At 35.1% G+C, this 17189-nt stretch overlaps 3 protein-coding genes across 7 annotated transcripts in view; 2 read left to right on the top strand and 1 right to left on the bottom strand.

Moving 5' to 3' along the window:
* Positions 1-16378, top strand: part of LOC127812582 (uncharacterized) — a 34804-nt gene extending 18426 nt beyond the window's left edge. For 2 of the 5 annotated variants that reach the window (XM_052353013.1, XM_052353015.1), the window contains one exon: positions 995-1501. In XM_052353013.1, the coding sequence (XP_052208973.1) occupies positions 995-1129 (135 nt within the window). In that variant the 3' untranslated portion in view covers positions 1130-1501. The other 3 variants (XR_008025951.1, XR_008025952.1, XM_052353014.1) reach the window with 3 other exon arrangements.
* On the bottom strand, positions 4342-5123 carry LOC127812585 (EG45-like domain containing protein). The gene is made up of 3 exons (XM_052353019.1): positions 4969-5123; positions 4583-4862; positions 4342-4487 (listed from the first exon to the last, which is right to left on the bottom strand). Exons 1-3 carry the CDS (start codon positions 5069-5071, stop codon positions 4481-4483), a joined length of 390 nt encoding a protein of 129 aa, XP_052208979.1. The 5' UTR covers positions 5072-5123; the 3' UTR covers positions 4342-4480.
* Positions 12033-17180, top strand: LOC127812583 (adenine nucleotide transporter BT1, chloroplastic/mitochondrial-like). Its single transcript, XM_052353016.1, has 3 exons — positions 12033-12919; positions 16230-16391; positions 16487-17180. The coding sequence occupies exons 1-3, from the start codon at positions 12362-12364 to the stop codon at positions 16958-16960; spliced, it is 1194 nt and encodes a 397-aa protein (XP_052208976.1). The 5' UTR covers positions 12033-12361; the 3' UTR covers positions 16961-17180.
* The last annotated feature ends 9 nt before the right edge of the window (positions 17181-17189 follow it).

The raw sequence follows: 17189 nt of genomic DNA, 5'->3' as shown, positions 1-17189 counted from the left end.
GTGTTTTTTTTCTTTTCTTTTTTTTCCTATCTATCTTTAGGCATGCTTTGATTGTTTTCCAACTGTATAGGTTTGATTTGGTCTTTGCATGAAAGTTGAATTACTTATGCATACCTTTGTGTACAGGTGGAATCCTCATTTAAATGTTCTCTCTATGATACACAAAAAGGTCTCTGCAATTTTGAAAGGCAAAAAAGGTCTTCTTTTGTTCAGATATTCTAAATACAAAGTTTCATGACTTAAAAGGGTATAGCATCTCATTGATGTTAAAACACATCAAGAATCTATAGAAAATATGATGCTGAACTTGTAATTCATTTTTCTTCTTCAATTGAATACTGAATAATACTTAAAACTTTTATGGAGTATTTATTGAGTATTGCCTGGAGCTGTGTTAATTCCCTAGACGAATTGTACAGAAACCGTATTTTCCCTTTCTTTGGTTGTATGGGTCACAACACTTTCTGAAGGGGTTCTTGATGATCTTGTTTGGAGGTGTTGATCCAATTATGTTAGGCATATAAATAGGATTTGATATAAAGGGGATTTCGGGTTTTTTAATCTATTTCTTTTGTCAGATGTGTTTGTGAATGTTAGGCCTGCCTGAATATGTTAACTTGTCTGGTTAGAAAAAATATGGAAATACGTTTATTAGGGGCATTCTTCTCTATTAAGAAAAGGGATTCTTGACCCAAGTTGTCAGGGCTTATGCTTCTCTCCAGGTAATGAAGGGTCAGTTCTCATTTGAGCAACAGTAAATGTCTTTCTACCCCAATTTCCTCTTTATGGTGTATTTTGTGCACTTGTGGCGTCAGGGCTTGACAATTATTTCTACTGAGTTGTCTTTCATGTAATTTACTTTGTGGTAGTGATTCATTCAATTTTTTTTTCACCCTTCAACACTTTAAACTTCTACCAAAAATGAATGTTTGTGTGACAGACAATCCATCTATTGCTGCAAATATGGTGCTTAACAAAGAAATCATTTATGTAGGTATCCCGCTTGATTGAAATGCAAACACATTTGTACCTAGGAGGAGTCCGGTGCCTTCATCCTTTTTTTCAGGCAAAGCATCAAAGATATGGCGATAATAGTGCAAGAAACTTGCAATCTGAACAATTATTTTGAGCAGCCTATGTGTTGCATGAATCGCATTCCTTCTTATGTGGACATAATATTCACGGATCCTCTCTTGTTTGTTCTATTATTTATTGTGTACTAGTAGTTTCTATTGTGGCCAATTACTTGAAAGGTTATGATAGAGATTCCCCAAAATTATTACCCTAATAAATCCAAGAAATTGTAAATTTATGTCTTTGGTCTATCCCACTAATCATGGGATCTAATTTTGTATTTTTGTATTTATATCACTTGTAAATTTAATAAAAATTATAAACGCCATGGTCCTTTTATAAATATTTTGAAAAGCTTAAATCCAAACTAAGCCGGTTTAGCGTTTTAAATCTAGCTCACTATCCTTATTTTTAGCCCTATGCATTTATACAGACAGTAAAATAACTGAACATATTGATATTGATCTCGCCATTGGAGTTTCTTGAGATGGCACTCAGAACTTTGTTGGAAAGAAGCAGACCGTGGACTGCTTCAACGAAGTCAACAATTTGTGAAACATCAATCCATCAGGCCACTAATGCATGGTGTGCTGTATCTTCAACCACTGCAGTGTTGACAGCAACCTTTCCACCTCCAGTAGCTTTAGCTGCTATAAGCACTGCACCTTGTTGCTTCATCAAGACTATAAACAGAAGCAAACATGGTAATTGTTCTTGACAGTAGCATATGTTATCATCTTTTGTGTTGCTTTAGCCTATGAATTTTTTTTAACTGTTGGGCTAAAGAATTCGTGCTGCTGCAGATCAAGATTTTGTCAGCAATTATTCTGGCAAGGTTTTGTGCACAATACCAACTTGTTATGGTACTATTATTATATTATTTTCTTTTTTTTTCTCTAGTGTCCAATTCATTGTAAATATTTCCTGCTCTGGTTATGTAATGTTATTCTACTTTTGCAGTGGCTAGAAAACATGGGTCTCTCTCTCTCTCTCAATTGGCACATGCAACTGCCATGAGTTCTTAACCTGTTTCATTCTCTCCCGTGTTATGTCATTGGACCCTTTGTGTGCTTCACTGATTGAATCCTGCCAAAAGAAGTCTTCGGAGGCTCAGGCCAACTAGAAGAGGTCCGCACACCGAAGTTCTACTTTTCATTTCTGGTCTTGCATTGCGGGGGCATCAGATTTCTTTAAGAAAGCTTCCGTTGAAAGTTTATGATGCTGGATGAGGCTTTGTAGATGTGAGGAATGTGCCCATTTCAACGTGTTCCAAAAATTGACTACATCTGAATGTATGAGTTCTCTGACGATTCTTACATCTTCATTTCATTGGTTTGGCATAGTAGTAAAACTTCAACCACCTGATCTAGTGAACGCTTTTGTCTGTGTGACCTGTGAATCTGATACATGCTGAATGAACTGCTTTTTATAAGCATAATGAATTGGTTACAGATGCCAATGACCTGATTTTGGGTGGTCGTAAAACACTAAATTGAGGGGCACTGTAACTGGTGGAATGGTTTAGAGTTTTTTCTTTTTCGTTTTTCCACTTTGTACAAATAGCTTTATGTGCAACTTTTTTGTGTTTTTTTAGTATATTATATATTTATTTATGTAACTGACGCCACATAATGGGATCAAAAGTTGATATGTTGTTACTCTAGATTTATTTATCAAATTTAGGTGGTTTTCAGAAGCTGTTATTTGCAACTCTAACTTTGTGCTCGAAGTTGCTGAATGTTGATGGTAGTGATTCATTATGCATGGTGAAAAGTGAAGTTTTTTGGAATAATTTCACAATTGCTTTCAGTTAAACCTTGTGTAATTCTCTAAAATTGAATATGAGAAACTTCTATAAACTTTATCACAGTGGGAATGAACATCTTGTTCTTTTCTGTCTTTTGCATGCTATGGATCTAGTTAGAAGTTTTGAAATAGTTTAATGGTAGTGTTCTAGTGTGTCACATGTTGAAATTGCATTATTTAGTATAAGTTTTCTGTGATATATGGGTGTCTATATCACTTCTCATTTAATGAATAGGGCTGCTATGAGATTATTCCAAAATCCCACTCAGCTACTAGCGATGGTTAGAGCATATACATGATGAACCTTTGCCCTGTAAAGTGCTTCAGTGGGACAGTTGGGAGGAGGTATATAAATATATAATCCATATTCCTTTTCTAGTCATCCTCACATCCTTCTTTTTCCCCCTTTTAGTGGACGACTCAGTCATCCCACTCATTGCCTAAAAATAAAATAATAAACTTGGCAACCATATGACAAAGGGAAAGTCTTCAATCAAAATAAAGTAATTTGGAACAAAGTGCATTCCACTTACTCACATACATGTTAGCAAAGGGAAAAAGTAACTTTATTTGGTTTCAGTAAATGCAATGGGGAAGAGCAATAAAGGGTGCAAACCTACGCATTTCTTTTTACAAGCCTATGTATCATTCTCATAAGCAAACCGATAGAAATTAGCTAACAACATTCTTTGTTAGCCGAAAGCAACCTAGTGTCACATCTCGCATCAGATGGAGATGAGATATCATGTGTATCACATTAGGACCTAAGTATTTTATTCTTTTATTATTATAGTGAGTCTTACATTGAAGACACCAAAGTGAGACAGACTAAGGCCACAGTGAATTCATTTACTTCTTGGATAAGTGGGGGAGTCAACATAACAAGGCTGTTGCATGAATAAGTGGGAGAGAATGTCATGCTCCACCTTGGTTAGAGATGAAATGTCATGTGGGGGTATAAAGTCTTGAGCCAAACATAATACCAGTTATTTTTGGGACGTGAGCATGTGACATTAATAAGTGCTCTAATCAAAGTTTCCTCGAAGACATATTTTGGATTTGCATATGACAAAATCTGCATGTTTTGAAATGGGATTTGTGAGAGTAGTTCCATTGTACTTGGTTCTGTTTCATGGTTATGAACTATCAAGTAAATTACAAGCTGCAGATATGTTAATGCAAAAAAAAAATCTTCCAACTTCATAGCGGAAAAACCTTACTAATCATATTTCCTAGGAGCATAAAATTAGGATGATAAAGTAAGAACCAAGGAAACTCTGCCCTTTTATGTCTCTTACTCAGTAGTACAGGTGACCATGGAAATTGCCACCATGCACCTTTTTGAGATAAGAAAAACAGCGCAACTTCTTATTTCATATACATATATAAGCATATGTCTTGCTTATACCTTCTTTTTAATTCTTATACATAATTTTGATCTTGGTGACAAGTTCTATCAAATACTTTGAACCAAAATTCCATATATCCTGCTGGTTTTTAGTGCCATTACAGTAAAGATAGAGCTTCTCGGATCTCACTATACAAGTCTGCATATCAACTGAGCGTCTAGTCTTCAAGCACACAACCATATGTATATCAATCAAAGCCTGTAAATGGAAAAACAACAGCAGAATTTTTAAGACAAGAAGAAGAAGTGAATAATATGAAAACTATAGACTGGAAGTGCACTAATGTCATATACTGGATAAATTCAATGTTGATTTTTGCATTAGGAGAATTTGAGACAGCTGCAAAAGCTTCGGTTGACATGAGGATGGTAGAAGGGCATGGCCTTTTTGAGCAAAAATCCACCACCTTGACATCCACAGTGCCACCCTTGCATGGTTTGTTGCTGCCATTGAGACACCTTAGCCGGTATTGTCTCCCACAGGCAGCCCCGTTGTCCCACAACCCTTCACTCACAGAAACAAACAGATTTCCTGGTGGGAATTGATCTTGTCTATTGCCGTAACACTTAGTAGCTGCATCAAGATTTAAAAAAGAAAAAGAGAAGAATTAGAGATGACAAACTATTAGATGATATTTCTTCATTATTTCTGTATTAAATTCTATGAACTGTGTACTCACGTATGTATGGAGGAGTATAAGAAATAGCCGTGCCTATGTCCCCAAAGACCAGGCTTGCTTTGTAAAATAAGCTTAGGACTACTAGGATGGCAAGGTAAGCCATGATGAAGAAGAGACAAAACACATTGAACTATGCATGAAGCTACTTAATGGTCTCATATTTATAGTTGAAGTCATGGACTGTTTTGCTTTCTCTCTCTGCATTTCTTTCTTTGTTTAAGTGTAAACGTAATAGTGAGAAACCTCATCACAAAGTTGTGGAGAACATCCATAGTCATCGTTTAATGAGAGTGGAAGTCATTCAATAAAGCTGACAACTTTGCTTTCTGATTGCTCTCCAAATTAGTTGATTTGAACTGTTGCAATACCCAAAATAATTTCTGGAATCTGCCAAAAGGCACTGAATATGAGGTCTAGGACAAGGAAACTTATTGAGTGGCTAGTTAAGAATAGCTTAATCATAGTGATGAGGTTGATTTTTATATGCTAGGTTCTTGTTCTACTCTTTAATATTGGAGAAGGTATTTCTAGGGATTCTTTTTCATCTGAGTTTATGTCAATCACACTCCTTTTGATACTTGCGTTGCATTAAAGCATGCTGAACTCTTGGCATTCTCTTCCTCTACTAATGGTTATATTCTAGTCTTGGTTAGAAAACTTTATTCGTGCTCAACTTTAATACAGAATTTTCACTGGTATCTCTCCTTGTGTGCAGAGATTACATCATGTGCTTTGGGTGTGCAACTATATCTCTTTCTCCTTCACATTCCTCAAAAAGCAGGGGCTGAAAGGTGGCCAAAGGAGGTCTTCCACTAAAGTACTACGGTGGTGCACTATAAACCCTTTTCTGTCTAGTTTTCTATAGTGAAAATGATTTCCAATAATTCATCTGATAATTGGGTTTATGATAGTTTATTTGGCTGAAGCAAATATATATTTCTCCCAAGATAACCTGGGAAACGGTCATTTGTTGAACGGCCACCTTTGAGACATCCATCTTTAATGTCACTAAGAACATGATAATGAGCAATAACCGAAGACTTATCTCAATGCTATGTGACTCAGTAAGTACAAACTATGTGCTCCCATTGTTGCTTTTGCGGCTGTTGAACTTATCTTCTAGGAGGAACTTTTAGTGGTTGTTTAGTTGTGGAAAATGTTTTTTGATTTTTTATCTCTAATTGTTTGCAAAATCTCTAGTTTTGATTTCACAGAAAATTTGAACAACATGCTCAAAGACGTTTGTAAAATTAATGCCAATCTATAAAATTGGAATATATGGTCGAGAGGGAGAGAAGTTTTTTCTTTTTTTTGGTGTAACTTGGTGTAAGAGAATGAGATAGAGATGATTTGGGAAAAAATTTGTGAAGAGCCTTTATTGCTGTTCAGTTGTGGAAAACTGCCCTAGTTTTTCAGAAAATTACTCTATGAAAAATGGAAAATTAAAAACTTTGTTCAAATACGAAAATGGACAATGGAGATTTGGAAAATGCAATTTTCCAAAATTGAACTAAACTGGTGTTGTTGCTGGAAATATAACAATTAAAATTTATAAAGCAGGAAGTCCAAGCTGAGGTAGAGTCAGGCAAGGAACTTGATCTGCACGGTGGGAGGAAGTGGCCAGCTACTTGTCTGAGGGAGAGTTCACGCTGTTGTCTGGGGGATCTCGTGCCTCTATCCAGGGGAGAGATCACTTGGCCTGAGTCTCTCGAATAAACAGGTGTTGGACTTGAACAAGCAGCATGAGACTAAAGTGGGAGAGTGAAAGGTGACTGCCTGGGAGAAGCTCCGCTGTCTGGGAGAGTGTTGTTGCAAGGTAGTACACAGCCAGAAGGCACGTGAGGATTCCTCCTACGTGTGCCCTTCGATGGTTAAGTCAGAAAAAGTCATGTTGGTGCCATGAACAAGTAGGTAAAAGCTGTCTGGGAGGAGTATAGGTCGTTCCTTCGGAAGGATAAGCAGGTTAAATATGCTTTAGGTGCGAGAGAATATGAAAGGTCAAAAAAATATCCTTAAAACGATGAGTTGGGGGGTATTTATACCCCCCTAACTATTGGTGGTGGGACATGTGTCATGCATGCACAAGGGTTGCAAGGTGTTTTCCTAAGTTAGGCACGGATTAGGTCTTGTGAAAAACCTCCCGGAGGAGTAGTCCTCCAAGAGAAAGAATGCCTTGTGAGGCGAGCTGTCACTTCATGGAGCAATGCAAGGTAATGAGTTGTCCGGGAGAAAGTCTCCCTTGTTGTTCTAGAGTGGCTCGACTAGGTGTACTGTTTTGATACCAGAGTTTATGCTTAGTATTTGTTCGGGGGAACATTATACATCCGGGAGAACATCTTCTTCTTGGAGGATGTTCCTCTCTGAGAGAATTCTTCATTGATGTTCTCCGAGAGAACTTCTCTCAGTAGAAAGGCACTTTCTTTGGGAAAGCGACACTTGTCCCTCGAAGGTTAGGTTACAACAATTGGGAAAACTACTAAAATGAGTTTTCTAAGATTTCCTTGTTAATTTGGAGATTTGGAACGTGCAGTTTTCCAAAAAGAAAATCACATATCATCTTCATCTCATTCTCTAATCAAGTTACATAAAAAGAGAAATTAAAACATGTCTCTTTTTTTTAACATATATTCAAATTTTCTAGCTTGGAAATTTATTTCTTTATTTCTAACATTTGTACGTGTTCTTTAAAGTTTCTATAGAAAATGAAAACTAGAGATTTTATAAAAAAATGGTGTTAGAAAAGTGGAAATCATTTTCCACAATTAAACAGCCTTTTCTTTTCTGAATCTCCAACTTAGCAAGGAAAATTTGGAAAACTCATTTTAGGAATTTAAAAAATGATTATAGCTTGTCAATACTTTTAGACCCTGTGCCTTGCAAAACTCTAAAAAACATCTTACTGTCTAATGTAGATTACTATTAGTGCTCCTGCTTTCTTCACATCTGTTACAGCTCAAGGGGGATCCAAGAGAAATATTCTCATATTTGTTTGTCAATGTCTGAGTTAAGATTATGCCACTATAAAATTGTGCCCGAATGAATGGATAAATCATTCTAGATGCCACTTGATCAAGGATAAATCATTCTAGATGCTTATTTGATGTGACAATACAGCTAGTAGGTTTTTTTTTTTTTTTTTTTTATCAATATGGTGATTTTTGAGTAGACCCTAACCACTTGATCAATATGGTGATTTTTTTTATCACTAAAAAAAAAAAAAATTGCTGACACAAGGGGCACTAACGAGCTACCAAGAGACTTGGAATACCCACTTAGGGCCAATAGTGTCTGCACCCGTTGACCCCACTTAGGGACAACTCACTAGTCATTTAAGCACGTTTGGTAAAATCTCTACTAAGGATTTCTTTAGTAGCATTATGGGCCCCCTCCCATTAAACTCGTGATCCGTATAATTGAGGAGCCAACTAGGCACAAGGGGCAGAGGCAGGCTGCCACTCAAACTTGAAACCTTTCCCCAGGGATGTCAACACCCTTGCCACTTGGTCTACTACCCTGTAGCTGATATGGTGACTTTATGTGGGTAGTCCCATGGCAGGAATTAATGTTCAAGTGCTTTAATTGGGAAATTTTCCCTAGCCATGAGCATGAAACAACTTTTTCAGTTAGATGCACACCTGTGTAAGATTATGGATTAAATCCTTGGATTCTTCTTTGATTTGAGACCATTAAAAGTTTGTTTCATTAATGTGTTCAGCTCTCTGTTTCATTAAGAGATTTCAAGTTAAATCATTCATCAGCCCCCACCCCAACACCTTCCCCATGTTTAGGCTTCCGATCTTCCTCCAAGTGGTAGCTCCATAGCTTCTTTTCCATCAACCCCACATGATACCAAACAAAATGCCCTTGAAAGTTCGGTTTCTTCCATGGTGGTGGGTGACAATTGTTGACTTCCCCATCCATTAAATGCTTCAAAGTCACATCTAGCTGAAGCAGCTACAATTTTTTTTTTCTCCTATGAGAATTTTTTGAGTGTTAATTAAGTAAACCCGTCAGCTACGTACAACACCTACAAATCATACGCACGAGTTAAATACACAAAAACTTGTGTGTAGGCTAGTCTTCATAGAAGTTTAAACGTCAATAACAAAAGAAACTACTATAACTTCTTACTGCCAAGTCAACCGAGGTCTTTTCTTTCAGTCATTGGTTCCTTTTCACAAAATTTTTAACCCTCATTGCTGGCATTGGATTATCCATCACTGATGGGCCTACATGGCATCTAGATGGGTATTTTTTGCTCTTTTTTTGTGTTTTATTTTGTACTATACCAGCAAAATTTGATTAGCTGGCATTGTTTGGTGAGGGGAAGCAGATAAGAGTAAAGTTGGAGGAAATTTTCATGGCCGAACATCTATGAGGTTTGTCTCTATTGTATATTTGTTCTTTTGTATGTGCCTCTATTAACATGTTCTATTTCATTTTCTTGTTTCACCCCCACATCCTCCATCTACTATTTGTGAACCTTTCTTCTAGGATAAGTTTCATCCAAACCCTAATGCAGTTTCAACCATTTTCAGGAAAATTCTCTTGTGGTTTACTTTTAATATTTAAGATTTATGTGTTTTATTTTATTCTTAATGATGCCCCTTCCATTTCGACAGCAAAAAGAGACTAAAAGGGATCTTTTGTAAATGGTCCAAACTACATGAGTTTAGGTGAAATTTTTAATTTCTTTTATATATATTCCATTGGAAATGAGATGTTTCATGTTTTTTTAAGCACCTTCTATGAATTGGGAAAAAAAAAATTAGTTATTAGTAATAATAAAAGATGTCCAATATATAAAACTTTCTACCTTGTAAGTATTGAAGAAAAGTTATTTTTACATGAGATCTTATATTTATTTTTAAAAAAATAATTTTACTATTTAAACTCGACTTTTACTGCTAAGTCTTGCTCTCTCCTAGTTTTCTTCAAGCAATTTAGACTAAATCTGTACATTGTCTCAAGGTAATGACAAAGGCCTAACTTTCAGAGAGGAACATGGAAGGCATGCTTCTTGTGGTAGGTGGGTAAGTTCTTGGAATTTCAGTTGCATATATTGGCCATACTTTACTTTCAATGTCTCATTAAATTCATGGTCAATCCAAAATCAAACCCTTTTGAGACTATGTACTTTGACCTGTGAGAATGAATTTTCTTTTATTAATTCTATACAATTTCCTTTTCTACTTTTTGTCTATTTGTTTAAAGTGACACTATTGCTTGCTTCTTTAGCAGTTAGCAAGATATAATGAAAAATGGTATTTTGAGTAATATAATAAGTATTTATATTATATATGTGTCCATTTTATAACAAAAGATCACACTAAAAGATTTAAATAACTAATAAAAATATACACTGTCCTATCTTAAAATTGTAGAGTTTATACGTCTTTTTGGTTGTTTTTAATGAAATTTTTATTTGGAGAAAAAAATTATAAAAAATTAATTTTCTTAAGTGAAATCGGCTATATGTCTTAACAGTTTAAGTTTATTTTTATTTATTCTTATTATTGTTATAAAAAAAGAGTAAAGTTTGATACAATTATATAGCTCAAAAGGAGGCAATTTTTTTTTATTTTATTATTGATGGGCTTATCTTTAAATATAAAAATTATTATATCTCATATGATCATGAGACTAATAATAATCATTATATCTATCTATGTAATATATGATAAATTTTTATTATTTTTATAAGGGTTAATCATGAAAATAATTTAATTTTTTTTATACGAATTTGTAATTTTGTTTAATATTTTTAATTTTGATAATTAAGTCTAAATTGACTTAATTGGGTATAATTTTATTTCACAAGTAAAATCGATTTAAAGAGTGTATTTATTATGATTTGATATGTTATGTATCATATAATAATATAATAATAATATTTATGAGATTTATATGTACAAGAAAAAAAATATAATCTAAAAGAAGTAAAAAAGAAGAAAAATAATAGTATTATGTGTAATAAATTAGATTTTTTATTTATGTATATAGTTTTATTAAAACTATTATTATATAACAATTGATATGTCAAGTAAGTATAAATATATAGAAATTGATAAAATTATACCTAGTTGAGTTGATTTAAATTTAATTATCAAAAGTTAAAAAGATTTAATTATTTACATAATTAGCCCCTTTTTTATAAATATTCATATTGGAACATCCTTCATGTCACATTTTTTTGGGTATTGGGTAAAAATGGCTAAATTTTAATTACTAAATATTGGGATAAATTTTAATTACTAAAAACTACTGAACTTGCACTTGTACCAAAATTACACCATGCACCCTAATTTCTTGATCAATTTGTAAATGAGAAATGTTTATTTTATGATTTGTTTAGGTGTTTATATATAGAAGACAAAAGAAAAATTATAATCATGTTTTCTTTAGTGATTAATATGCTATGAACAATAAAGAGTATTGAATTCTCAAAGTTGCTTAGTTTACTTGTGAGAGTCTTTGACTTTTGTATAAGAGGTGCAAGTCAAGATGTTTAAAATTACCTTTAAAATTTTTAAGTTCAGACATCTCAAATCAACAAAAAATTTGTTGAAATATATATTTCTATGAAATTCTCAATATTAAGTATTCATGATTATTTTAGAATAATAATAAATTTATGTTATTGGACTAAAATTATCTTTTTAGAATGTTTAGAGTCATCTCAAAATGTTCTGGTTCAATTTTTTTAAAAATAGTGATAAATTCGTGGATGAATTAGAGATAAATTTTGGTTCAAATTTAAATTGGATAAAAGCTCATATATTCTTGTTGGTAGAAGTGATTGCTTGTTAGAAATATGGGGGTGATTTTATTTTTGGGTATCTTTTCATCAGGTGAATATTTTTTAAATTAAAAATAAAATTTATTACGATGATATTAATATTACGATGAACTCTAATACAATGTACGTATTAATATTACGATGATATCGAATATTTTATTTTTTGCACACGTTGGCATCGTTGTTGAAAATCCAAACACAGCCTTAGTTAAGATTCTGTACCGCCAGTTGATTAGAGCCCCAAACCTAACAACCCTACCCACCAACACAAAAAAGGACAAAAGAGAAGCAACAAAAGCTTTATATTATTTTTATATAAGCGCAAATACGTGCAGATTCATCCATCGCCCTCTTTCACGGAGGGTTCGACAGGTCCTCATCTTTCTTCCTCAGATTCTTGCTTTATTCTCTTCAACAGATGGAATCGATTCCATCAGTTATCTCGAACACCATGTTGTAGGAAATGGGTTCCCGGCCACGAAAAAAAATCCGATCTTTTGCTCCATCGCCGCTCTCCAACAGCTCAAAACCATGAAAATGGATTTGGGTTTGTTCTGAATCCTAGTTTAAGGCTTATTCACGAGGCTTTGATTAATGGGTAGAAGAGAAATCAAGCTTTTGGAGGGTAAGAAAAATGGGTTTTGGTCTGGTTCGGAGCTGGGGATTCAGTGGAGTCTCCCAGAGGGTGGTCTCCACCCGGGAGGCTTGTTTGCTTGTGTTGGTCAAGTGGGGAATATGGGTTTTGGCATTTCCCCAAATCCCTCAAATTCTAGAGACAACAATGGTGGCTTCAAGCTACCTTACACAGATTTGTATGTGAAGTATGTGTCTTTGCCCGAGGGTTTTAGGGTTGTTGGAATTCCGGAGGGGAAAGAAGAGGAAGGATTGAAGAAGAAAAGGTGTGGGATGAAGCTTAAAATCAAGGTTGCTAATCCCTCATTGAGAAGGTTGATAAGTGGGGCGGTTGCTGGAGCCGTGTCCCGGACTGCTGTGGCTCCATTGGAGACTATCAGGACACATTTGATGGTTGGGAGTAGTGGGCATTCTACCACTGAAGTGTTCCACAATATCATGAAGACTGATGGATGGAAAGGATTGTTTAGGGGCAACTTGGTGAATGTGATAAGAGTTGCACCAAGCAAAGCCATTGAGGTAAAAAGAAATCCTCTAAAACTTGCTTGGATAGTTTCAATTGTTAGGTTTTCTCAATTGCCAGTTACTTGCGTTGCTTAGTGAGTATTATCTGAATTATTATTTGTTGGTTTCTATTAGTGCTTTATGCAAGTTTCCGTGATAGAAGTAGAGGATTTTGGGTTGCATGTTGCTATTTCACCTTGAAATTAAGGCCAGGCGCAAAATTTAATTGCTTCTTTTCCTTCTAGCAATTCCTTCTTTCATGTGTGGGGCATTCTATCCTTTCTAGTTCCTCGTTTTGCTGTCATTTATTATATTCAATTCATGAGCCCTGCTGAACAAGGTTCGCATAAAAACTTTACAGCGTATATCTGTTAACTGTTTCTAATTGATCTGATTTTGATGAATGTCCTGTTCTAAGACTGGTTTGAAGGAATTTATGATTCACTTAAAACAATTATTAGTTTTACATTGTACAAGTATACTGCAGTTTTGTAATTCTCATGGTTAGTCTTGTCATGTTGATGCAAAGGCTATATCTTTGGAAATATAAACATCCATTTGTGTAATTTTGCAAATTCAGAATAATTACCAAGGAAAGAAAGCTCTTAAATTTGAACCTCTTAGCAGTTGGAGGACTGCTTCAAAACTTCAACCTTCTGTGAACTGATGTTATGAAAATTTATGATTTCTGTTTCCTTAAACCTAAAGACTATCTTTGTCAGTTCTTTTGAACTTTCGCCTACCATAGTTTTCCCTTTCAACTTACTAGAAATCGGCATTTCCTTCAAAATTTGTACTCTAAGTTGTATACTTGGCATTGAGCCATGCTATAACACTTTGAAAGAGAGTGACTGAGTAAAGGTGAAGAAGAGAAATCAAAGCGTCTGAAATCAGTTTAGTTTTATGCCTGATAAGTCAACAATAGAAACTATATATTTGTTGAGGTGTCTGACAGAAAGATATAGAGATAAACAAAAAGATTTAAATATGGTATTTATAGATTGAAAGACATGTATAATGGAAGAGATTAATGAAAATATTTCCTATGATATAAAGAGCTTGGTGAGAAACTCTTAAATATGATACAAGTAATAGGTCCTTATAAAAGGTATGACTATTGATAGAGATGATCAGCAAATTAGAATTCATGTAGCCAGCCCCACCTAGTGTGATCAAGGCTTAATATGCTGCTGTTATTGTTTTATACCTGGTGTTGCTTGTATGTACAGAATCCTAGACCATCTTATGTAGCTTTTCAAATTACCAAACTTTAGGCCAACACTACATAAACTAATCTGAAAACAAGCAAAACCAGGTAATTTGTTGTTTCAAAGAGGTTGCACTTCTAGTCACTACATTGTCTGCTCAAATACACTTCAGATCAAGTTAGGCCCCTTTCTTGTCTATTCCCTATTAATGATACTTCCTGACCATCATGATAATGCAATGGAAGGTAATGCCCATATGCATCATAGTAAAACACAATGCCCACATTATGCATCGTAGTAAAACACAATGCTCATCGTGACTGAATACTTGTACTTTTTAACTTTTGAGTCTCTGAGGAAGTCCCACTTACCTTTTCATTTTCATGCTTATACCTACAAGATGGTAGTCCATAAGACCTGATGCATTCATTACGTGTATATATATTTTGCTAGAAGATACATTCACTTTTTGAAGTATTTGATAATTGCTTGCCACCATGTCTACATAGAAAATGCCCAAACTAAGTTTTTAATGGGCTTAGTTGTATTGGGAGACAATCTAACCACTCAACCAGGTTTGTGGTTCTTGATATCTATGTCAAAAGTGGAGGAGAAAGAATGATAAGAAATGGGGACCAAGAATCAACAGGTGTGATTTAAAAGGAGAAAAGGTAGTTTTTCCCGGTAAAATTGTGTAGCAGAAGGGATTAGATTATGGAAGTTGAGGCTAATCTCATATGGGATGAGATTACTCCTATTATCTGAAACATAGGAAAGTTATACAAGAATCAAAGGGAAAAGCTCCAAATCAAAAGAAGTCAGGAGAGTGGATGCGAGGAGATTGAAGAAAAAAAATTAAAACCAAAAGAGCTTGCAACAGAACTATATGCATTGGCCTAACAAGAAATATTTGAACATGCATTTGGCTAATAAAGAAACAAAGAGTATAGTCAATGAAGTAAGGTTAAAAGTTTCTGAAATTTATGTGAATGATTTTGACTCAAAAGATGAAAAAGAGATTTATACCAATGATTTTGAGTAAAGTGTAGTGCATGAAAGATGAAAACCAAAATGTTTTGGTAAATGAGGGGGTGATAAGAGAGATGAAAGGAATATTTTTCCAATCTATTTAACCCCACTTAGCAGGACTAGCATGTGTTTTTTTTTTAATGGGTTTGATAACACCAAAAATACCCCACCAATTTGCATAATGTTTTCTGTCAATTAAGGCATGTAAGAACAGCTCTTCTTGTTCTTCACTGTGGTATTGTCTAAATTCGTCCTGACAATTTGCTTTGACTTCTTGTTTGGTTTAATTATTGGATTAATCTACCTGCAGCTGAACTTATGGTGCACAAACGAGAATGGCATCATGTACTGTTCTAATTTTTTACAGTAGTGCACACAAGAAATTAACTATTTTACATGCATAAATAAATTGTAAACTACATGACTTTATGAAGCAACTTGATCTGATTATATAGTAGGGACATGGGTACAGTTTTCCTGAAGCCCAGTGCCTTTTTTTTTTCATGGATTTGTAATATCATGACTTGTTTTAATCTCGTTACTGCTCAGCACCTACTAGATCAAATATGCATGAAGATTCATGCTCTCTCCCCTTTCCGTCAAAGATAGATCTGCCTTGTATAAAGTAAGTAGCTTGTGTTGATTTCCGAACAGAACTTTATGATTTCGTCGACTTCTTCAAATTAAATTACCTGTATTCTACACGGTTGAGACTTAATTAAAATTTCAACTATAAAATTCTTGGGATTACTGCCCTTGCGCAGTCGCCCGCCATTCGTGTCCTCAATTTTGACAGAGGAGATAAATCGCAAGTAGAGACTTTGTCTCACTATGCAGGGCAATAAATTAAACCCACGACCTATTGGTGCAAATTTCAACTTATCGTGCCCAACCACTTAATCTGTGCCCTGAGGGCTTCAGCTATAAAATTCTTATCAGATGCTATGTTGGTTTACTTGGAATTAGAAATGTAATCAATTTTTAATGGCCAAACTATTCATGTAAAGTTCTGTCTTCTTGTGTGGTGTGCCACAAATTGCTTTGTATTCTATCTTAACTGAAGCACATTTTCTTTACTCTCTGTGCAGTTATTTGTTTATGATACAGTTAACAAGAATTTATCACCAAAACCTAGCGAACAGCCGAAGATTCCCATCCCAGCCTCGCTGTTTGCAGGAGCTTGTGCCGGAGTTAGCTCTACTCTGGTTACATATCCTCTTGAGTTACTCAAAACACGGCTAACCATACAGGTAAATTGATCCCCACAGACAATTAATGTGTTACAGATTGGGACTTAAACTTTGAATATGATGGATGTAGATATTGTGTTATGCTGAATATGCAGGGAGGTGTTTACAATGGTCTGTTCGATGCATTCGTAAAAATATTGCAAGAAGGGGGACCTGGGGAGCTCTATCGCGGTCTCACCCCTAGTCTTATAGGGGTAATCCCGTATGCTGCCACCAATTACTTTGCTTATGACACATTGCGAAAAGCATACAGGAAACTTGTGAAGCAAGAAAGAATTGGCAACATTGAGACCCTTATAATTGGATCGGCTGCTGGTGCCATTTCAAGCAGCGCAACTTTCCCACTGGAGGTGGCTCGCAAGCACATGCAAGTAGGGGCTCTCAGCGGGAGGCAGGTCTACAAGAATGTGCTTCATGCACTGTCTAGCATACTTGAACAGGAAGGAATCCAGGGTTTGTATAAAGGGCTTGGTCCAAGCTGCATGAAGTTGGTTCCTGCAGCTGGGATCTCATTCATGTGTTATGAAGCTTGCAAAAGGATACTGGTGGAGAATGAAGATGATGCATAGAAATAGAAGTCAGAAATAATAAATGAAACTGAGTTAGGATACGGTTCTATATTTCGTTTCTTTGGTATTCAGTTCAAAGAGCCTGCTTCTTTGGGCTAGAATTGATACTTTCAGGACCAACTTAATTGGTCCTTGTTTCATGTTTTGCGAGTGATGTGACTCAATTTTTTGCACATTGATGAGTACAATGAAAGGCTTCTGCTTCGCAAAGGTTGTAAAATGATCGTTT

Source organism: Diospyros lotus, chromosome 11, assembly GCF_014633365.1.
Source record: "Diospyros lotus cultivar Yz01 chromosome 11, ASM1463336v1, whole genome shotgun sequence".
In the NCBI taxonomy this organism is placed as follows: Eukaryota; Viridiplantae; Streptophyta; class Magnoliopsida; order Ericales; family Ebenaceae; genus Diospyros; species Diospyros lotus.
This window is presented reverse-complemented; position numbering and strand designations above follow the sequence as displayed.